This window comes from Perca flavescens, chromosome 24, assembly GCF_004354835.1.
Source record: "Perca flavescens isolate YP-PL-M2 chromosome 24, PFLA_1.0, whole genome shotgun sequence".
Taxonomy (NCBI): Eukaryota; Metazoa; Chordata; class Actinopteri; order Perciformes; family Percidae; genus Perca; species Perca flavescens.
This window is the reverse complement of record NC_041354.1, coordinates 6556935-6580480: the sequence shown is the minus strand read 5'-3', so window position 1 is coordinate 6580480 and position 23546 is coordinate 6556935. Positions and strand designations below refer to the sequence as shown.

The following is a 23546-nucleotide window of genomic DNA, read 5'->3' as shown; positions in this document are numbered from 1 at the left end:
TGTTAAACATCAACACGTCCCCACTTGCACGCTGTTGCTATAGCCTATTATGATTATTAATATTATTATTTCAAATCGCCAATTAGCACCCTTGAGGCAATTTCATTCTGGAGATTTTTACAAAACCACTAGGCCTATCGCCTATATCCTATAGGGACATATTCGTGCTTTCTACGCCTCGTTGTGTTTCTAAAAACTTCATTCTTCGCTTATATTTTATTTTTTTGAAGAAATTTGTGTCTTGCTGCCAAAAGCTGGGATGTCCAAAATCTGGATGTTTAAATCAAAAAGATGGCCTAAATGCGTTACACAGAAGATACAGAGGCGAAAGAAAGACAATAAAAGGCCAGTGACGGTGAAAATGACCACACAGGCCTACCTTTTTAGAGACGTTATAGCTTCATTAATTACTGGGATTTGTAAGGGCACTTATCTCATTCTCTTTCTCTAAAATAACATTTTGTGCAAATATTACCTTAATTTGGGGAATAGTTGACGCTAGTTAGCCAGTGAACAATATACACGAGCATATAGGTCAAAGCCTGTGAAACATAGGGTGCCATCTACATCCAAACACCTGCCTATAAACGTGCCTGCAGGTGTTAAATTAGCTTAAACAAAATCAAACTGATAATAAAATGTATTGTATTTTGTATGTATGTATATTTTATATATTTATTTTGAGTATTTCCTGCTATGGACCTTCTTGTGAGTCTGAAATAAAAATATATTATTATAAAATAAAAATTGTCATTTCATCATTTTCATATATAGGCTAAATTAATACTCTGTGAAACACAAAACTTGATTTTAGAAGGAGTATTTAAATGAAAAAACATATTTTCTGTCCTTTGTAACATTTATATTTTCTGTCCTCTGTAACATGTATAATGGTGGCTATCCCGCTGTTGTTTTTATTTTGCTGTGTATAGCCTATGTGCATGCACGTGCCCCTAACCAAAATCGATCGAACTACGCGCGGGCTATGTGTGCGCGTGTATAGTTCGCAGCGCTCCCCGAGCCCTAATTGGACGTCGTCAATTGTGACAGGGACGATCTCTGCACCTGATTGGTCTGCTGCACGTGTGTACGCGCACACGTGCTTCCGGCTGGGTGTAAGAGAAAGAAAAAAAAACACACGGGGGGGAGATAACGGTTTTAGGAGAGTTTAGGAAGAGCGAATACACAGATATTATGCTGCACCGGAGAGAGGCAGGGACATTGGTTATAACGTGGAGCTGTTCGCTATGCCAGGTCTCGGAAGGTTTTAGGGGACGACATGTTGCCGCTCTAGGTGATATTAAAAATTAGCACAGGTATTTGTTTGTTTTATTCTAGCGAGGAGGCTTGTTTTTACATGCTGTCCGTCTAAATTGGATACCGAAGGGGGCGGGAGCGCGAGCAACAAGTGGAGTTTGGCGTGGAGAGGCCGACAATTCTCACCAACGCCAGCAATGGAAGAGCAAAAGGAGCCAAACAGCAGCCGGGACTCGACCGAGGAAGAGAGCATGTCCCTGTCGCCAAACCTCCCATCCCCTCCCATGATTTTACCCCACCAGGCCGCGCAACAGGCCCACAGAACCACGAACTTTTTCATAGACAACATCCTGCGGCCGGACTTCGGCTGCAGAAAGGAGCCGAGCTACCGCGACCGGACGCCGGGCAGAGAAAACGTCAACCCGCTAGGAGCGAGGCCGCCGCCGCACACCGGCAGCCTCTGCTTGGACTCCAACTGCAGCAGCGACAGCACCTCTTCGTCGCCCTCCTCCTCGTCGTCCACGTCCTCCTCGCCTTCGTCCAAGCAGAACTCGTTGAAACAGGGCGAACCGGCGAGCAACGGGTCTGGTAGATACGCAGACAGCCCCTCGTCAATTATGGTTGTGAGTGGTAGCAATGGAGGATCTCCGGCCATAACGAAAGAAAGCCAGCCGATGTTGTGGCCAGCTTGGGTTTACTGTACACGGTACTCGGACCGTCCCTCATCTGGTAAGGCGCTAGTAGTCCCCGAATACCGCCTGATGGGTGTTGAGTTCACTTCCCTGTCTTATAAAGTATAATTAAACTGCTTAGTGGTCTGATATTAACCTCAAAGTTATTCGTGTGAGAGGGAACTTAAGGTTGTATTGTTTGTTATTGTTTGTATTTGTCTGTAGTAGCCTATACTGCTTCCCAGTGTGGCTTTAATTAAAACCGAGGATTTAAAAAGCCATTATGAAAGCCATTTTGAAATAAAATACCAAACAGACATTACCCAAACAAAATTATTATGAATATAAAAAATAGAGTAGCCTACATTGGAAGCATAAGGTGTCTAAACTGTTACTAATTCCCATTACTCCTCTCTTACTCCTATTTGTTACAGGGTATTTATTAATGGCATATACAATAAGTCATCTTAAAAATCGGCATCATTTCCAATGCAATTCAATGTGCAAATTCATTCACATTGTGCTTTTAACTTTTAAGTAATAATGTGTTAGTGTGCACATTTAGTTTTCGTTGGGTATAAGAACAATGATACTTCTTTTGACCTTATCTCTTTGTCAGCATAGACAGCAATGTTCACAAAAATATATATATAGAATATATTGAAAGGTGATAATTGTGGTTAATAGCGTAGTTAAACTAGCAGTAGGCTACTCCTCTGTTCGAATTCAGATTACTTTTGCGTGTATGACGAAAAGCATATAGGCTACATGGCTCAAAATACGCACAAAAATATCAATAATTTACGGTAATGTTAAACAATAATTCAATCATACAAATATGAAATTGATATGACTTTTGAAATGCTATCACCCTCACCAGCCTACAATACCCTATTTTACTCAAATAAATGAAATGAAATGCTCATTTTTAAATGCAGTGTTTTAAATGGTTTCCTCGAGTGTTTAGACTTTACGTCGTTTTAAAACTAGATTAAATAAAGGTGATGCACTGGAGTGGGTCAGAATGTCCGCCATGGTTGTGCTTTTTTTAATTTATTTTTTAGAAAAAAATAATGAAAGTATAACCAAACATAATAGCCTATTATTAAATAATATTTTGTATTCACTCCAAATCCTGTTGCCTGTGAACCTGAATGGTTTTGTGACTGCCAGCTGATGTCAGCTGGTCCAGACGATGCATTCGGTGGTTGGTGACATCACTGGAGGGTTGAAATACATAATTTACAGCTGAAAGAAATGTTCTGATATAATTACAATTATAAGAACACAGAATGAAGTCCGAATTCCTTGTTAGTATAATTTTCTAAAACTGATTGACCTCATCGTTTAAACCTAATTATGAAGAGTAATGTAGAGGCTATGCATGTTTTTAAAACAAAAATAATGACGTAGCAGTTTACACTATAGCCTACCCCTGATGGTGATGATGTTTTTAATGGCTTTGTGCTTTTCATCGTCATGATATTGTTAAAGTGATAAGGGATGAAAGGCAAAGGCCCACCCGTTTAATTTGATTTTTTGTTTTTGCTTTCCTTGATCTACACGGCATGAGGGAGGATAGTATAACGTTTATACTGCTTTCTTTGAATCTCTCTTAAATGTGTGGTGGCTATTGTATTAAAATAACAACCATCTTAAATTGTTGGGCTCTGGCTGCACAATGCATGACCTGCAGCATCTTAAAATCACCGCTTTCACTCACAAATGTGGACAGTTAGATGAACCGTGTCCACATTAAGCGATCCAGTGCAAAATCTGCGTCTAGCCGTGTGACCAGATCACCGGTACACTTTTTACATGAGCTGTTTTCGATGCATGCATTTCGGCAACATTTATCCACAAGTCAGCACAGCCCTACAGCCATTTATGATAAAGCAATCCTGCGCCTGGACCAACGATGGATATCAGTAATTGTAGCCTAAAACAGGATATGGAAGTTTGTTTTTGTTTTTTTGCAAAGAAAACGGCGGTGAAGTGGACCTGCGAAGTCTGCAATGGGACTTTTGTTAAAAGCAGCTTATTCCCTCTGAACCGTACAGCGGGTTGCTGCTTGTCTTGGCGAGGGATCCAGTCAGATGCCACGGGCCTGAACTAGACTTTACACAAAGGCCCGCCTGGATCTAATGTAGCCTACACCACATCCAGACACCAAAACCTCACACACGTTTATTCCAACTATGAGGACAACATTTCATTCTCTCGACCATTTCCCCTTCGCAACAAACCAACTCTTAAAAACCATAAGGTGTTACATATACAGGACATTGCCGAGCCAAAGTTAATTTGGACAGTTGTGTAATTGGACACTGCCTATATGAAGGCGTTGTGTCTTTCTCCTGCTAATTATCTTCCACATTAGAGTAAGTCATGAACACACATATGACCTGAAGAGGCCTAAATTCAATGGCTAGGCCTATTAGTTAATAGTAGCTGATTTGTTGTTAAAGATCACGCGTCAGTGTATGGCTTTGCAACCTCAATGATACATCGCTGTTGCGTGCAGGGCGGAGGAAACCGTCATTCATATTAAAATACAGCCTATTTTAATATGAATGATTAAAAACATAAAATGATTCCGCCGTTTCTGTGTCTATTGATCTGTTATATGTAGGTCTACACACTGCAGTGAGTTAGCAGCAATATAGTGTGTAGTTTGAAAGGTTATAAAATAATCGACATTGAATAGCTTTATGTTTTGATGGTTCCATATCCTAGTTTCAGGACGATGCCAGGCAGGCCAATGGCATGGTGATGTAAACGCAATGAATCGAAATCGGATCATATTATAGTGAAGAAGAGTCAAACAGATAGTGGGGGAAATAAAGAAATGATCGAAACTAGAGAGCATTTCCATCAGGACACTTTGGTGAGCCACATGTGATCACATGGAGCAGATAATAAGTGGCGCAATCCTCACTCATCATCAGGGAGACGCTCAGTCGACACGAGCAGGCGCTTTAATGGTAAATAGTAGAGGGACTTTGTGCGCTTCGTGTGTAACATTGTGCTCGTGGTCCAGCAGTAGAATAAATATTTTATTTCCATTGTTGTTTGCACGCCAGGCCCAAGGACACGGAAACTGAAAAAGAAGAAGTGCAGCACCAAGGAGGACAAGCGGCCCCGGACAGCGTTCACGGCCGAGCAGCTGCAGAGACTGAAAACCGAGTTCCAGGCCAACCGGTACATAACGGAGCAGCGGAGACAGGCCCTGGCCCAGGAACTCAACCTCAACGAGTCCCAAATCAAAATCTGGTTCCAGAATAAGAGGGCCAAGATTAAAAAGGCCACCGGCTACAAGAACGGCCTGGCCCTGCAGCTCATGGCCCAAGGACTGTACAACCATTCAACGACCACCGTGCAGGAAGACAAGGAGGACAGTGAATAACGTGGCCCGGACATTCCCCTGCTGCTGAGGGCCGCCACCTGACTCGTTTGGCTTTTGGACACAATGGAGAGGGGAGGGAAATGAACTGGAAGTGGGGGAGACGCTATTTAAAAACACAGATTTCTGTTTATGGTAACAGTATACGGACATAATTATATGAATGAACGATCGTTATTAAAGTTTATATAGCCAAACAGTTATCATGTTGTATACAGTATATTTAATTTCATCTCTCATCCGGTTCCTTTCTGTCGGTCTCATTGTTTCTAGGATGTCTCATTGGCTCGATAGGTTTTTGTGGTCCCCCCATATTTGCGCCACATTTTCCTTCAACACATCAGTCCGCAGACTCAAAACAAGCCAAAGATTTTAATATGTTCACATGTAGTCTGAAATAAAGACAGAGAACGGTAGATATGGACTACATTTTTCTTTCTTTCATTCGTTTCCAACATCGTTTTTGGTGGAAAATGTTAACACCTATTATTCAATATGATTGATAATTTGTTTAGAGGAACTTATTTTTAATACCATAATTCAAGGAGAAAATGTTTTATTATAAATTTTTTTATATTATAATTTGTCACTTCAACCACAGAACTAGCGTGAACTGGACTTCCCCACGAGCCTATATATGAACATAAAACATATAGTTCACGCAGCAATTTTAAAGGACCAACCCATATTTTATAACAGGCTTTTAAATTCTTTCTTTATAGTAAATATACAGTATATGGATTCTTAAATGTTTTATTATTTTGTTATTTGAGATGGGGCAGAGACAGAAATACAAAAATATAACACACACACACACACACACACACACACACACACACACACACAGGAATACCACAGTTCCTGTTTCACAGTTCATGTATCACTATAATCAGACACTGCTTGTTTCTCCATAATGGATAACATTTCACCTATTAATCTATTCTGGGCATTTACAAGATTCAACATCCCTGGTAAACTCTCACTCAGAGACTATAGGAGCCGTACTGAAATGAATCCATTTACTAAAGAAACCTGTCAGTGTACTTCTCAGTCTTTCTGCTTTAGGGAGAAACATGGGATACATGTGGCCTGTTTGGCCTTATGTGACCTCAGATTCAGGTTTGATAGAGCCTGGGTGTGAACTCTGTGACATGGCGCGTGTGTGTGTGTGTGTGTGTGTGTGTGTGTGTGTGTGTGTGTGTACTCCAAGGTCAGCGAGAGCAGACAAAGTTAAGGGTCTCGGCATTGTCTGATTATGTGAAAGTTGTTTGCACTACGTAACTGTTGTTGAATATTTTAACAAGGAACAGAAGGGGTTTTATCTATTTCTTTTTTAAGGGGATGTTATAGGGGATAACACACCACATTCATATACAAACACGTCATTTTAATTTTACTGGTGTGAAAAACTGTCCATTTTAATCCCCATAATCTCCAGCAATGTGGTAAAAGACATATGTTAAGGAGGCTATTATAGGTCAGTTACTATGGGTGCATTTATAATTGTTATTTGCACTCACTTTCCCTTAGGCCTACATCCAGTTCAGCTCTGACTAATATTCAATGTGTACAGTATGGGAGCAATCCTTCCCATTTTTAGACAAATATTAAGTCCCAACCCAGCCCCTGTTATCCTAAAACATCCCTCCTAACAAGTAATTTAGCATAAAATGAGGCTTACACTTAAAAGGAAAATGACCCATAAGGTCAGGACTTATTTAGAAATCTTCTAATAATTGTGCCATGATAATATAATACAGATTTTTTCCCCCCTAACATATAAATAAGGCAGAAGAGAGATCTTACCTTGATTATATTGTTTATTTGGTGGGGGAAAAAAATGAATGGTTTAAGGAGCACGTTTGAAGTGGCAGAATGTCTTCTGAACAACCCGAAGCAAACCTTTTAACACACACACACACACACACACACACACACAACTGTGTTCCAAACCAGCAACACAGACGGACGTGATGTATATGATTTCTGTTTGTTACAACGCTTATATACAACTGATCGCGGATCGGAGATTATTTAATTAAGAGCTAACAAGCCTGCAGAGGTCTGCAGCTGAGGAGTTCACGGCCTCCGCGTTTCAGGCTTTTTAATTATTTCAAGTGCTGCTGCTGCTGCTGCTGCTGCGTTTGTGTTCAGCGCTGCCTATAGAGCATAGATTTAATAAACGCACAGCATAGCGTGTTAATAATTGATTTCAATAATGCCAACCAGGGACTTGCTGTTAGTTTATATAGACAGGTTATTCGTCAGGTTTCAGATTTAATTAACGTTTCATCTTTTTAAAAGAAATGACCCTATTCATTTATTCAGCCTATTTATGAAGACTGCCTACATGTCAAGATGCCATTAAGCAACCATCAGCAGACAATACTGCAACTGTTAATGGGTGCAAAATGGAATTGTATTTAATTAAATAGTCAAGAAAAAAGCTTAAATTACAAAAGAAAAACGAGTAAGCAATGGGCTTAAAAATAGGTTAAAAAAACATGATTTGGGCCATAATAAAGCTAATTATATATTTTTTAAATAGTTCATGCATGGATTCTTGTTTTTCATGTTGAATGGCAAACAGCAGCAGAGCCAAGCTTTGGTGCAGGTGAAGTGTCCAATAAAGGCTTTCCTGCAGCATATCTGTGGCAGCGAAAACCTCCAGGGGTCCTGGGGCCTTCCTGGGGGTCTACAGCAATATTAGGAATAATTTAAATGTCGCTATTCACAAAATATATGAATGCATATTCATAGGATTTGATTTCAGTTTGACACAAAATCTAATATAATCTCAACATTAAATATATGTGGGTCTAATGTGTATTTATACGCCACAGAAACAATAAACTAGGTTTAAATGCTCTACACCACAAAGAGGGGTTTTGCCCACTTTAAAAGACACTTTAAAGTAATTGTAATGCACGTTCTTGTCTCCAGGAATTAAATAAGAGGTTCATTATGTTTAGAAAACACACACAGGCCTAATGTGTTTCTAAATCTAGTCTCTTTGGCCATCTGGCCTGCATGTGTGAACAGAGGTAAAGAGGCTGCCTGGCTCTTCACGGTCAGCTAACCCTACAGCTCTAATATTATAATGATAGTTTCATTCCCTGCTGTGAATGCGGAAGAGGATCCCATAACAATGTATTTAAAATTCATACAATTATGAAACAGCGAGAGGATTTCTCTCTCCCCCTCCCACCTTGTCATTTAGGAAGCCGAGGGTTTATCTGTAAAACAAAGAAAAGCCAGGGATCGTTTGCATAGTTAGCATAGTCTGCCTCGCAGGCACAATATGGATTTAATTTATATGCAAATGAAAGCAATAAAAGGAGAATACACACTGGAAATCTCTGCCGTTTAAAGGGGAGAGAGTTTGATTCAGAGCAGGTAGCACACATACACAAAACCGAGCATTATCAGCCTCAACCAAGAACAATGTTATATAATATCCACAAACTGCAGCAAAGACTGCATTAGGTGTGTAACCCATGCATTACTACAGACCTGAAATTAGGAAGAACTAAATACGATTCTTTTCATGTGGAGAGTAACATTTGAGAGGCACAAAAAGCAACAGCAGACAAACTTGTATATCACCATGTTTTTTTGGTTTTCCAGCTGTAACATTATAAGATATACGGGAGCACACAATACACAAACTGGGCTACCCATCATCCTGCATGCTAACCACCTGTCAATCAATAGGGGGGGGGGTCCATGCAAACTAGAGTGTTTATTTTGTGAGATGCTCCCTGGGAAATACACGGAAGTAGAAAAGCTTTTTAAGGGAACAATTGTAGCTACAGAGACAAAGACACACACACACACACACACACACACACACACACACACACACACACACACACACACAGTGAAATGCACCCATGCAGAGATATACAAGCATGTGCAGAAAGGCAGGAAAGGAGACCCTGTGCTTACACACACACACACACAGAGACCCATTTAACAAAACTTCTTAGATCACTACCCTGTGACGGTGGTGGTGCTAAGTAGAGAAGTTTAGAGTAATTCCTTCCCAGCTGTTGCCTCCAAAATGGGAGGAGAGGGGAGAGGAGAGGAAGGGAGGGGAGGGAGACAGAGAGAGGTCCTCGTGTCTCTTCAACTTTTTTCCTAAAGGACTGTAGGTGCCCAGTAGGTCCCACATCAGATTGCCCTTTGGATTTGCGACCGCATACAAAATCGCACAATTTGCCACGCTGTGCACAAACAGAAAGCAGTCGCAAGTAAGCACGCTGCATGAAGAATAGCTATTCTTATTTATGTATTCTCCCCCCCGGACTAGAAAATCTAGAAAATGAAGCAAGCAACACTATGCGCCTCATCCGGCTGGATGATGCAACACAGCAATCACCTGTTTCATTAAACAATGCAATGTGTCAGCGCAGTTATTTGGGCTCAAACTGTTCAGTCAGACAGAGTACAGCTTTTATTTCCTAATCACACACTTTATTCCTTAATGTCACTTTACATGGCAGTGGTGTTGCCACCACCCTCTCACCATTCAGCCAATCACGAGCCTCCTGCGTCTTAACATAGCAAGCTCAAACAACTGCTACCAAATTTAGCCAGTTAGCACCTGTTAGCTTGAACAAAATGCCAAAGTAACTCTGAATCAACTATCTGTAGGATACATTTTTACGGTATAATAATTTCTATATTATTATTTGTATAATGTGTTCACAAGTAATAATAATAGTTTGCAAAATAGATGCCAAAAAAGATCAGATTCCAGTGTTCTGACCAAATATGTAGTTACCGTGCCTTGAGTTGGGGACTTTATAATGCAGCTGAATTTTCCAATAGGTTAAAGGAAAATATAATATGAAAAAATGTATAAATCCCAGCTCTGACTTGGGGATGACAAGGGAGCGTTGCTCACCACTCTGTTCAAATATTATTGGTTTGGCTGTGAACCAATGAGGGGTCAAGTCCTCTTTGCACTTGGCTTGGAATAACATTTGCAGTGTGTGAGGGCAGCATGCATGTCAGACCAATCAGCAGAATGATTTTCAAACCATTTAACACCGAGTGTTTGCAGGAGTACACAGATCAGTTCTCACCATGGGGAAGTTTACTCATGACTTATTGTGGGCTGTCAACTGGACTATCTCTGACACGCACACTCACACGCACATGCAAAAACACACACACACACACACACACACACACACACACACACACACACACACACACACACAGACAAAAGGTGGTATTTAGAGGGTACCTCCCACAATGCAGCTGAGCGTCCAGGGGGCTCTCTGCTCCAACAGCCGTGATTTCACCGAGCTAAATCCAGATTACATGGAGGATATACACAGCGCCACTTGTTTACTCTGCCCAACAGGGGGTGATTTGAGGGGGTGGGGTGTGGAGAGGGTGGAGGGGGGCATCACTAACATACTGTATGTAATGCAAACTGACTTGTTCAGGCCAAAAAGAGAGAGAGGGAACTTTTGAATTTGTGTAAAGAAATGAACTGCATAAAAAACAAAGGTCTATGAAGATTCTTTTTTGTATAATAAAGTCAAGCTCCCCAAGACTCCTTTTTCTAAGGATCCATTCAAAGGCTGGTGTCCTTTGTAAAAAACTGCAATTTGTCTAAGCGAGTGTTTTAGCAGAGGTTGAAGAAGTACTCCAATCATTTACTCAAGTAGAAGTAATACCACAGCGTACATATGCTCTGGTACAAGTAAAGGTCCTGCATTCAAACCTTTAGTCATGTAAAAGTACAAAAGTATCAGCATCAAAACATTGTGCAGAACGGCGCATTTCTGAATAATTAATGTTAACTATTGGACTAAAATCTATAGACGTATGCCCTTATGATTTTAATGTTGCAACTGGTAAAGGTGGGGCTAATTGCTTCATTTAAAATAATAATAGATCATCTCCTATTTGTTGATAATATTTTGTATTTATAACTTAAATCTAGAGCTGGGCAATATATCAATATTATATTGATATTGTGATATGAGACTAGATATCGTCTTAGATTTTGGATATCGTAATATGACATAAGTGTTGTCTTTTCCTGGTTTTAAAGGCTGCATTACAATAAGTGATGTCATTTTCTGAACTTACCAGACTGCTGTAACTGTTCTATTATTTGCCTTTACCCACTTAGTCATTATATCCACATTACTGATAATTATTTATCAAAAATCTCATTGTGTAAATATTTTGTAAAAGCACCAATAGTCAACACTACAATATCATTGCGGTATCAATATTGAGGTATTTGGTCAAAGATATCGCAATATTTGATTTTCTCCATATCGCCCAGCCCTACTTAACCCTTGTGTTGTCTTCAGGTCAAATTGACCCGTTTTCAAATGTTTGTTTTATATCAGAAAATATCAGACGTAGAAATAAGCGCTGAAAATGTGTAGAATGAAAATTTAACAGGACAAAATGTTGGAAAAAGCAAAAGAAATGTTTTTGAAAAAAAAGTGTTTTTCTCAAGGTTGATGGAAGGACAACACAAGGGTTAAATCTGTAACGTAACTCGTAACTCAATTTATCAAATAAATGTAGTTGAGTAAAAAGTACAATATTTTCCTTTGAAACGTAGTAGAGAAGAAGTATAAGGTAACATAAAATGGAAATACTCAAGTAAAGTACCTCAAAATTGTACTCAAGTACTTCACACCAGTGGGTTTTAGTCTGTTTTTTGTATTAAGAAGCACTGGAGTTACATAAATCAAATGTTAAAATCAATGTCATATAAGGATGAAAACATTTTTGGGTCCCTGTGAACTCAAACTTCCTCCGCCAACTCCAGAAAGTAAGGATGTAATTTTCCAATATATAGCGTGCTACTGAGAAGGCGGTGCAGTTGAGGAGAGTTATACCGCTCTAATTAAAAAGCAAGCGTCAGGAAATGACAGTGCGTCTCCAGCCACAGCTATGTGGAAGACAACACTTCAATCCAAGCTGCTGGCGACGTGTTTTTTTAATCTGCTTCATCTGTGTCAAAAGAAGTCATCACACGGAGCGCAACAATCAGTGTGAGACACAGGATTGCAAAAAACAACATAGAGGTGCAGAAGTACAAATGATACATATACTATAACTAATTCTCACGCACACACACACACACACGCACACGCACACAACACACACACACACACACACACACACACACACACACACACACACACACACACACACAGTGAGAACAAAGGCAAGGACACCTGGGATTCCCCTGTTGTATGGGTGGTCACATGCACCTCTGCCTCTTCTTCATGCCTTCCACATGTGGAAGCACTTTATCTTCCCACAGCCTCTGTCACTTTTTCTCTCTTCTACTCTGTGTGTGTGTGTGTGAACAACTACACTTGAGGAAACCCAAAACTGTGAAGAAGATGGTCATCGATGCCGTGCATTGCTGTTAAGGCAATGCACGGCATTTTTGTCATGTCGGTCAACTCGGGCTGCATAGTGATGAGAACATAGACACCACAACCACCCATGTCCACTTTAGTATGTAGCTCTGTGCTGAGTGACAACAGGCCACTAGCTTTGACCTGTTTGCTGATTTAGTATGTTATTTGAGTTAGATAGTTTTAAATTATTATTTGTGTCCTCATTTTGAATCATTAAAAAAAATAAAAAGATGAAACAATGGCTGGTTGTCTGTCTGGTTGCTACCCTCTCAGCCTTTTCTCACACTTCAAAAGCGGATGCGCTTGTGCAGAGCTCCCTCTCCTCCTTGTCCCGCGCCACGTCTTTCATCGCGGCGGCGCGGAGGTGATGCAGAGAAGCCATTAGTCATATTCAATTTACATACGGCTGTCATGGCCTCCTCCAGGCTGAGCGCTGATGTCATCCGTGCGTGGGGGCCCTCTGTGGCCACCCGGCATATGGGAAGACTTTTCGCTGTCAGGTGTGTGTGCGTGTGTGTGTGAATGAATACGTTTTTGTTGAGACATCTGTACATAGATCCTTAAGTTTAGTTTTGACTGTAATAAGTGCATTATTTAGTCAAACCTATACTTATTAAAAAGACAACATTTAGGTTGTATTTATTTTCTGCAGTAATACATTAGTGTCTCCCAAGGGGTATGAATTTTTGGTACCGTTCGACAGTGTTATTATATTTGATTTGGGGGTCAACGTTGCCGGCTCATACTTGGCTCCATGGACCATTTCAGGTCACAGTACTACCCGGTGCTATGAGTTTTGACAGTCTGGTCTTTTGCCATCACTAGAATCTGCACCCATGAAAGGGAAACAGCTAACACTAAGTTGGCAAGCTAGGCTAACTACAGCTAGCTTCTACTTCTACAAGCTTCCATTTTCCACCTGATGTGTGATACTCACACACGTGTGCACACACACACACACACACACACACACACACACACACACACACACACACACACACACACACACACAGAGCAGTGGGAAGGAGGGTGGCCAAATGCTTAGCTCTTCCTTACAGAAATATTACCTTAAATATGGCTCTGAACTCCACCAGAGGTCAAGAGCTGGCAGTCCATTTTGCAGTCGGCTGCTCGGAGAAAGCCACGAAGCTTGTGAGTATTATAGCGAAGAGACACTGGCGGGCGTCCAGAGGAGGAAGTCTACGTTATTTATGAAGCCTCGCTTGACAAAAGACAGTAAAGCTTCCCATAGTCTGGCTGCTGCACCTATGACAATTTATCCAATTTGCTGCATGAGAGCAATTGATTTAGTGGACAATTAGGTAAATTCATGTATAAGCATAATATGATTTTATGATTTTTTATATTTATATGCACACACACACACACACACACACACACACACACACACACACACACACACACACACACACACACACACACACACAGGCCAGATGTTCAGGTTACCAGGGTAACTCATCTCTGGATCTGGGCAGCAGAATGCGAGACCGTGAATAACTGTTTTAACACACAGCCGTCACAATGTGTGGTCTGTTACATACCATCTAAAGCATAACTCTGTGTATGTCTGTCCATCTGGATGTGTGTGTGTGTGTGTTTGTGTGTGTGTGTGTGTGTGTGTGTGTGTGTGTGTTTTTGACATCGGTCTCTCAGTGTGCATGTGTTTCATATTCATCATCCTGTATTGCCGTCATGTACATGTGCGTGTGTTTGTGTGTGTGTGTGTGTGTGCGTGCATCCATTATGCAATGAAGCCCCTTTGCAGTTATGATTTCAGCTGATATTACTGAAGCAGTGTTTGTCCATGGTGACACCACACACATCATGCATATATACGTGTTTAAGTTATAAAGTTATATTTTTATCTCTTAAAATTTACACAATGAAGCAGCAAATGCATTTATGTTATTACACGTAAGGAGCGGTTCATCTGGTAATTTGGGAGGTTCTGAATCATGCATAAAAGTTAGCGGTGTAACGCAATGCTACTATCTGCATCTGTTTATGTCTGAAAAATCTGAATTTGGATTTCTGACAGATGTGGGCAGAACCTACACAGGAAGTACAGTAGTTAAAGTAGATAGATTTGTACTGCCATTTACACTCCCCACATGTATCCTACATGCATAAGTTGAACTTCTTACGTGATATACAAAACATAATATTCAAATAAGGTAGCTAAGCAAAATGTTTTATTGTTCTAATTAAATAATAAAGCACGGTTTGTATAATAATATGTGGAATAAACTAATAGAAAGGAGGGGTTTAACTGTGGGATAACACAAGTCAGGGGCACATAGCATTATTTTACTTCCAAAGTAATGACGGGAGGCGTTTGTGATTTAAAGAAAAGAGAAAAAAAAGCCCATAAGTGCTCTGTCCATATTTCGAAATAGGAAGTTGTGTGTTCGAAAGAAAGGAGGTCCAGATAAAAATCTGATGGAAAAAAAGTTTGTTAAAATGTTAAACGCAAAAAAAAGATAAAAAGCTTTTCTGAAAAAAATCTGAAAAACTTTCTTGGTCATTTTGCATGCAATTTTGAGACGGCTCCTAACTTCAGCTTGTCAGTTTCACAGTGCCAGGCCTCAATACGATGAGGTTAAAATAACACCTGTGGAACATCAGTCGGCTTTCTTCTACACTGTCCAACAAATCTGGTGATAACTGATGAAACGGTATAGAGGACGAACTCACAGAATGTCTGAATATCAACTCCAAATGATCTAGCATTTTAATTAATTAGGCTAAGTAATTGATTACTTATGTCAGACATTGCTGATCTTATCGGCCAACATAAGCCATTCACAAGTCGATTTTTAAGTGTAAAATGACATATGACAAAATGTAGGTAATCCTTGTTACATGTATGTGTTCACAAGTAATATTGAACGTTTCATCAGATTTGGGATTTTTTTTTTATTTATGGTGTCTGCTGCAAAAAAAAAAATTCCGGTCGGGCTCTAGCTTCTTTTAACATCTGAAGAGGCCTGTTTAAGCTAAAATCTGCCACTGTAAAATGTTGATAATGTTGTCATGTAATATTGGAATGCTAATCTCAACCGCTACTCAAATACACAGCCAAATGATACAGTGTCTTTGGTGTGGTAATGAATCATCTGTTGTTGGATCATTTTTTAAACCACAAAATGAGTCTTCAGTGTTGCAGTGTTTTGGTGTAAGGAGCACTCATTTGTAGGGCTGTGCTCGATAAAAGAAATTCTTAGTCAACTAACACTCATTCAATTGTATCGACTAATCGATTAGTTGATTTGATCGACAGATCTGTAAAACTGAGTTTCTCCGCAAAGAGTCATGCTAAAGCACCACTTTAATTCTTGTGTTTACCAGAGATGTGCTCGTACGTTTCTTGGAAATAAGTTGTTCAGCATGAAAAAAGCATAAAACATCGACTAAAAAAATCTAAGCTGACTAAGACCAAAACGACCGATTAGTCGACTAATCGACTAAGAGGGAGCAGCCCTACTCATTTGTATTTCTTATTGTGCGTCTTTGCTTGCCCACCTCTTGCTAACAGGTGGTAGGCTGAACACCTGCATGTTGGGCAGCGTCGAATCAAAATGGGTGAAAGTTCAGACGTGGAAGACGTGTGTATGTGAAAGATGTCCCTACGAACACAATGTCCAAGAAGTTACAACGCAAATTGTTTTTTATTTTAAACTTCAGGGGTTGGGGGGGCACTCTCAAGCCGCTCAGATCCATTTAGCATACAACTAAATGTGTTTCAATTCTCGCCTCAGCCCGCTTCTGTGCGCTGAACTCAGTGTTCCAGATAACATCGGGAGCAGATGGTTGCGAGGGCAAAAACAAACATCGGAGAGAAACCTGGGAATGAGCGAGAAGGGAGAAAAGAGAGGAGCAGAAGGGAGCTTGAGTCCTGTACTTCCCGTCAAAACGTGGAGATGAAGCGCAGATGTTTGTGGACAGAAGATGAGCCGACGCTAACAGCTGCTCGGGGATCAGATTTGTGTCAGTGCGTGGAAGGACCTCCTGCAATGCTATTATATGCTAGGAACCAGACGCACACAGACACAATACTGAGTATGACTTTAGAGTGATTTTTAAGCCCAAACATTCGCTGTAGTGCCCTTGAGCAACACTCTAAAAGAACAAACCGATAAAGGACATTTTGTTTCAGTTGTTACAAGTTAGAAAAATCTAATCAAATGTCTACAAGATGGAAAAGTTATTATTATGGTTTATGTTAGCAACGGATTGTTAAACTGCTCATCGCTGCCACCCACACAGTAAGAGGCTGGCCCGCTCCTAGCATTAGCCTCTCAGTAAAGAATGACAACAATACTCAGAGGCTTCTTAATAACTAAATGCAGTGCCAGCAGAGGAACGGGACCCCAGTGTTATGACAAGCGTGTTGTAAATAACCATCAAAGGCTCATTTAAATGCCAGCCATTTTTGGTTGGTGGATGGGAACCTGAGCTTGTACACGCGTGCGTGTGTGTACATGTGCTCTCTCCCCCCCCTCCACGTCTCCACAGGCGTTCACAAATACAGACTTCAGAGCAGTGTGACGCTGCTCTATCATGCCATGTGTAAGAATAGCATTCTTGTTACGCCGTTTCTTTGTATAACTCAAAAGGCGGGGGGGGGGGGGACGAGCACAGTCTGCCAAAGAAGGACATGTGATACCGGTAAGCATGTCAGTGTGGGGGGTTTGTATTTATAATCGAACCAAGTCATCGGTGGGAGAAGCACTCAGATCCTTCACTTAAGTTCATACAATAAATATATATATATATATATATATGCACATATATATATATACATATACACATATACATATATATATATATATATATATATATATATATATATATATATACACACACACATATATATATATATATATATATATATATATATATATATATATATATATATATATATATATATATATATATATATATAGGAGGATATAGATGCAGCAAAGAGCTGCAAGTCGGAGTCTAGGAGTAAACCTCTATGTATGGGTGCCCGCTCTACCAACTGAGCTATCTGGGCACCCCTGAATTTTATTTTTAACATGATAATAATAATAATAATAATAATAACACGTGATGATATTAGTCATATTAATGAATAGAAGTTTGTCAGTGGGTGTTGATGGGGAGCTAAGCCGTAATGGATCACTGGCATGTGAAGAGCAGCCCAGTCACGTTCACAGTCAGTCGGCCAACGTCTTCATGGTGGAAACTTTGTTCTGATTTCACAAATGATATAATAATAATAATAGCATGCAAGGCTACATTTGAAGCCACATTTTGCATTTGTTTTCTTTTTCTGCAAAGAGATTTTCTTGGTTGGATCTGTATTTGAAGACAGATGTGAAAAGCCAGAGTTTTTCATTATAGTGTTAAGTCAGGCCACATTTTGCCTTCTTTGAAGTTTCACTGACTTTTGACGGAGCCGAGTCACAGATCTGTGGAGGAAGGCAAGCAGGGCAATCTTGTTATCTAAAAAGAGGGGTTAGGAGCCTCAACCTATGTTGATTTTATAACCCTTTTTCATTTTTCTCTCATCGTTTCTCATCTACACTAACACCAGCAATGAATCCGCTCTGAGTGAAGAGTAATAAGTCGGGCAGTAAAAGGTAAAAAGTAAACTTTTACTTAATAAAGTAAAGCATGGTCAGAATATTCACACAATTGACCACATGCTGTATATTCATGCTTGTAAAATATGTGTAAACATTTCCAAAGATTAGTATTCTTGATTATTTTCTTAGAATGAAAAATGGCCAATTTTGCAATTGGTGAAAATAAGTAATCCCCACTAGTGCTCTTCTACATATACACAAACACAACTAATTCTCTTTGCTATTTCCTCTCGAACCAAACATCTGTTATCTGTGTAAACTCCTTAAGCTGCTCAATGGGAAGAGCTGGCTGATTGTTTTTTTTTCCCATTAAGTAATATTACTGCAACACATATAGCCACAGGTCGATGCAGCGCTCATTATGGCTGCGGGCTGATAATAATTAACCACTAATGTGTGTAGAAACAGGCCCCTGATGGGATGATGGAAAAGCGAGGCACTCCCCGAGGAGACCGACACAGCAGCTCGCTTCCACACTGCTTATTTGGCTTCTTCGCCTTCACAAAGAAACCCAAATAGGCCCCACAGACTCCAAACGAGATTAAGCTGATGAATTAAGCAGGGGAGTAATTGGGGGTGAATGCATTTGTGGTACTCTCTATAGTCTTGTATACACTCAACAGAAAATACAACAAAAGCTGGTTGATTAGTATGAAAACATGTGAATTTCTAATCATTTTTGCATGAAGAAGTGCTGTCTCGTAAATAGTTGAAAATTATTTTTGTAACCAAAAAATATATCACTCAACCATTATTATAATAAGACGCCCATCATAAAGTGTTCCTAAGTTGCATCTAATGTCTTTATTAATGTTATTAAATCATTCACTAATGCTGTATAGGTGTATATTAGTAAGAACTCATTTTGAGTTGCCAGCTTCTGAAAAAGGTCATTAACAGTCAAGTCAATAATGCCATCAGGTCTGCAGTTATAAGTATTAATATGTCATTAATAAAGGCTAACAACAATCCAGTCATCATTTTAATCTGCTAATAAAGTCATTAGGTTTCCTCCTTTTCTAATAAGCCATGGAGTCTTATCTTATTGATAAAGTCGGCATTAAGAAAAGTTTTTAAAAGTGTTTCCGACTGTCTAATAAGCTATTAGCAAAAGTTAAGTCATCTTAATAAGTCATCAATAAAGTGCTCTTTCACTTATCTAAGTCTGGAGAAGAGTATGGCGTTGTAAATGTTTATAAGTCATTCATGAATTAATTTGAGTAACTAATTACAACCTATACACCCTTATTAGCATGCCTTATTAGAAAGTGGTACCAAAATCACATACGCCTCTGAAATGATGATATGAAATATTATTTGCAGTGTAGAATGAAGGAATGTTAAATAAGACAACAGTGACTTTGTCCATATATGGACTCTAAGTAGAGAAGAACCAGAAATGAAATGAGAGGCAGTTGGTTAAAAACACCAAAAACCTGATTCCCTGAAGGGGAAGTCTGGGAAGCCAGATGTTCATGAGCCTCATGCTCACTGGAGTGCACGTCTGAGTACCAGTGTGCCTTAATCTGTGTGTGTGTGTGTGTGTGTGTGTGTGTGTGTGTGTGTGTGTGTGTGAGAGAAAGAGAGGCGTTCCCTGATGTCCTGGCCAGATGTTGCTGATCCCTGCCACTCCACAGAGAAAAGTTTATACCCCGCTTTACAGAATTAGGAGAGACCACTGGGACGAGGAAGTCAGTCCCACTGGACAAATTTGGTTATCCTTTAAAAGAAAATCAGAATCTTCATTTTTTTGTATGTGTGGTTTCTGATTTGACTAAATATCAAATATAACTTCTCTTTAAAAACATAAAAATGCTAACCGCGGGTTTTGATCATTTAATGAAGTATTTTTGAGCCAATGAAGCTGTAAGAGCCATAATAACAACAAATATAAAAATACATGTTGTAATAGAAAACATTACTGTACAATATAAACATTTTTGAAGTTCTGGAAAACGAAACTGTTATTGTTAATGTTAATGTTATAGTCTCGCATTGCCAGATCTTCCCCCACAGTGCTCAATGGTGTTTTTTGCCCCCAACATCTCCTTCCAGGCAGCGCTGTGACCGCTGCCTCCAAGGCACCTAACCCTAACCTTAACCCTAACCCTAACCATAACCATAACCATAACCATAACCATAACCAGTGCCTAATGCTAGTGCTAGTGCATGCTAGCCGTTGGGGGCAAAAAACACCAATAAACTTCCGGGATGGGAGAAAAAAGTGCTCTGGTTTATTTGCATTTCTTTAAACCAATCACAATCGACAATCTTAGGCGTTGCTAAGCGCCGGACGCAATAACGGTGCCTCTGCTAAATAGCATCAGGAAGAAACTTGTTTTGGTGGAACATGTGCTCGTTCAAAAGTTGAACAGAAAACTCAGATTGGACAGATAGTCTAGCTAGCTGTCTGGATGTGAGGAGCAGTTAACCATAGTCCTCAGAAACTGACCAGAGTTTAAAATGCAAACACAAAGAAAGCGGAAGGTGACGGACATCCGGCGGAGCAATCCGTAAATTAATCGTTGTCGATATAGACTAATGTTATAGTAGTCAAACGTTTTTTTTAAGGGGTACAACTATCTTATATTTTTAGATCAGTTTAGTGGTCATTAGGAGATCTACTCTGCCTCATTTAACATGTTCTGGGGCTCTCACTTTCTAAAGTTTGAGAAAACACCTGAGTGATGTCATCAGGGGTAACAATGACTAGGCCTGGTGCATGTGCTCGTGCTCGTCCGATGGGAGGGTCTGGACAGAGAGGGAAAGCTGCAGGAGGAGGACTCACTCTACTTCAAATTCAGCATACTGCCTACCCCAGCTTTAACATACAGCAGAGCAGCCAGCAGGTGATTGTTGGAATAGTATTTTCTCCGTGGAATCGTTATCTAGTCAATAATAATCAATTAATGACACAATGAACCTTGAGAACCTTGATCGCTCTGACAGATCCACGCTTTGTTTAAGGTGAAGCCTTCTCCCTCCGGCAGATGTTTCCCCCTCCATTTAAGAGATATGCTCCTCCCTCTGCGCTTGCCGTCACTTCACGCCGGATTCTGCCCCCCGGCAGTATAAAAAAGGAGCGCACCCATTCATTCTGCACAAAGTTTAAAAAAATAAAAGTCACTATTTCTGACTACACTGTTTATTATTCCCATTAAGATAAATTACAAGAATGGGCTGTCAAAATGCAGCTAATTGAAATTGTATTGAAATTGAACAATGATGATTGAAATGCTGATTGGATGTAATTGGCACACGTAATCAGTCGATTCTTTAACAGCTATTGACTATCTGACAAATACAGCAAATCAGGCAATGAAATTGCATTCCAAACCAATTAAAAGACTGTATCAATGTTCGACTGCTATTATGTCCAGAGGAGATCATCTAAAGTTCTAAGATCAACAAGGTTTAATCTTCTTTTACGTCTACTTGGGCTTGCTCAGTAATGCCTGTGTGGTATGACATACGTCAGTTTGGCTGTCTGTGGAAAATGTTTATCTATAGTGTACATGCTTTGTACATGTGTGTGTGTGTGTGTGTGTGTGTGTGTGTGTGTGTGTGTGTGTGTGGATTTCTGTAAGTATGTTTCTGCTCCTATATGTCCACACTTGCTTCGCCCTCACATGTGTGTGTGTGTGTGTGTGTGTGTGTGTGTGTGTGTGTGTGTTCAGTGCTGGCGTGGGGATCCATCTGTGTCAGGTTAACCTGCTGGGAGCCTCTCCCAGCAGGTAGTCCTGGAGGGCCTAAATCATCTGGACGTCCAGAAGCGTGAAATCCGTCCAGGCCTGGACAGATGTCTCTCTGTTCAGCCCGACTCAGCCTTCGGTGACCTCACAGACCTTTAAAGACCCTCGGAGCAGACTTTAGCTGCTAAAAAAACTCAGACCAGACTGTGTTGATTCACACCCAAAAGAAAGCCCCCTCCAAACTCGACTAAGGAATCATTTACAAAATCGAATAGGCTACAATTTCCAAAACTAAAATTTTAAAATATTTCCATCATAAAAATCCAGTTGCGCTCACTAAATGCATATATATAAATACAAAGTTAGTAACAACGTAAGAAAATATCTACATGCTTAGCTTCATGTTTGTTTCTTTTTTAAGTTTTTGGCACTTCCATCTCCAAAATAAGGCCACACAAGATGTTTCAACTTGATTATTTTAATATATTGCATTCGTTTTTCAGCAGAACTGAAAATAAATGCATAAACAAACTTGCTACCAGGAGGGCCATATGCTATATGAACTGCCAACATGCTAAGGCCAGGTCAGCAAGAGGCTAAAGCAGCCTGTATTTGTGGGTGTGACACAGCAGAAAGGCAGTGAAAGAGTGAGAGACAGAGCACTGCCCTCTCTGACCTGAAGACCATCTGCACAAACCTTGATCTTTCACACATCAGGAGATGAGCAGTCCACAGCGATGGACTTTGACTCAATATCACATTACATGTGTATATGAATGGCCTCAAATGGGACATGAAGTACCTCTTACATTACAACAAAGTGCATGTGTTTTGGATAGGGTTGGGTATCGTTTGGTTTTTTTTCGATACCGGTGCTAAATCGATACTTTTAAAACGGTGCCGGTGCCTAAACCGGTACTTTTCAATAAAGTAAAAAAAAAAGAAGGAAAAAAAAGAAGGGTAGTAAACAACAGTCAGTGACTTGTTTGTTGCTAAGGCCATGGTCAAAATTAAAGATTTAATAATAATGTAATAACTATAACAATAACTTATTTCACCAGTAAGTTGTTGTTGAACCCCAGATGGGAAAAGGGTATTTTACAATTACTGTGAATGCACCACGAGGCTATCTGTTTTAAGTGAACGCACCGTCTGTGTTGTTTAATTCCGACCATAGATATAAACATATATCTATGAATTCCGACAACGGCAGCTGCTGCGCTGCAGAGCAGACTGTTACATCCCGCTGTTGAAGTCCTCCACAGTGAAATACAGTCACACTTTACACTGTTTAACGTTAGCTGTCAGCATTTTAACCGTGATTAATCCAGCTGCTAGCTAAAGGTAGGCTAATGTTATCTGCTGTCAGGTGTAGTGTAAAGTCAGGCACCGAAATGAGGCACCGAAACTTTCATTCTTATTCGGTCTCGTTACTACCGTTTACGTTGGCACCG

The 23546-nt window shown here is 40.1% G+C and overlaps 2 protein-coding genes across 3 annotated transcripts in view; one reads left to right on the top strand and one right to left on the bottom strand.

The window, feature by feature from the left end:
- The window catches only part of LOC114550815 (metalloreductase STEAP3), a 160421-nt gene that overhangs the window by 36492 nt on the left and 100383 nt on the right, over positions 1-23546 (bottom strand). The window lies entirely within an intron of this gene.
- LOC114550816 (homeobox protein engrailed-1-B) lies at positions 1135-5747 on the top strand. Of its 2 annotated transcripts, none has more exons than XM_028571705.1 (2): positions 1135-1986; positions 5012-5747. In XM_028571705.1, exons 1-2 carry the CDS (start codon positions 1455-1457, stop codon positions 5332-5334), a joined length of 855 nt encoding a protein of 284 aa, XP_028427506.1. In that variant the 5' UTR covers positions 1135-1454; the 3' UTR covers positions 5335-5747. The 2 variants fall into 2 exon arrangements, with proteins under 2 accessions (XP_028427506.1, XP_028427505.1); XM_028571704.1 differs by having other exon boundaries at positions 5000-5747.

What these genes read in the sequence shown, in the direction of transcription:
- LOC114550816 (XM_028571704.1), top strand. Translation starts at nt 1,455, where the DNA reads ATGGAAGAGCAAAAGGAGCCAAACAGCAGCCGGGACTCGACCGAGGAA. An exon ending in CTCGGACCGTCCCTCATCTG is followed by an intron (nt 1,987 to 4,999) that starts GTAAGGCGCTAG and finishes TTTCCATTGTTG; the next exon opens with TTTGCACGCCAGGCCCAAGG.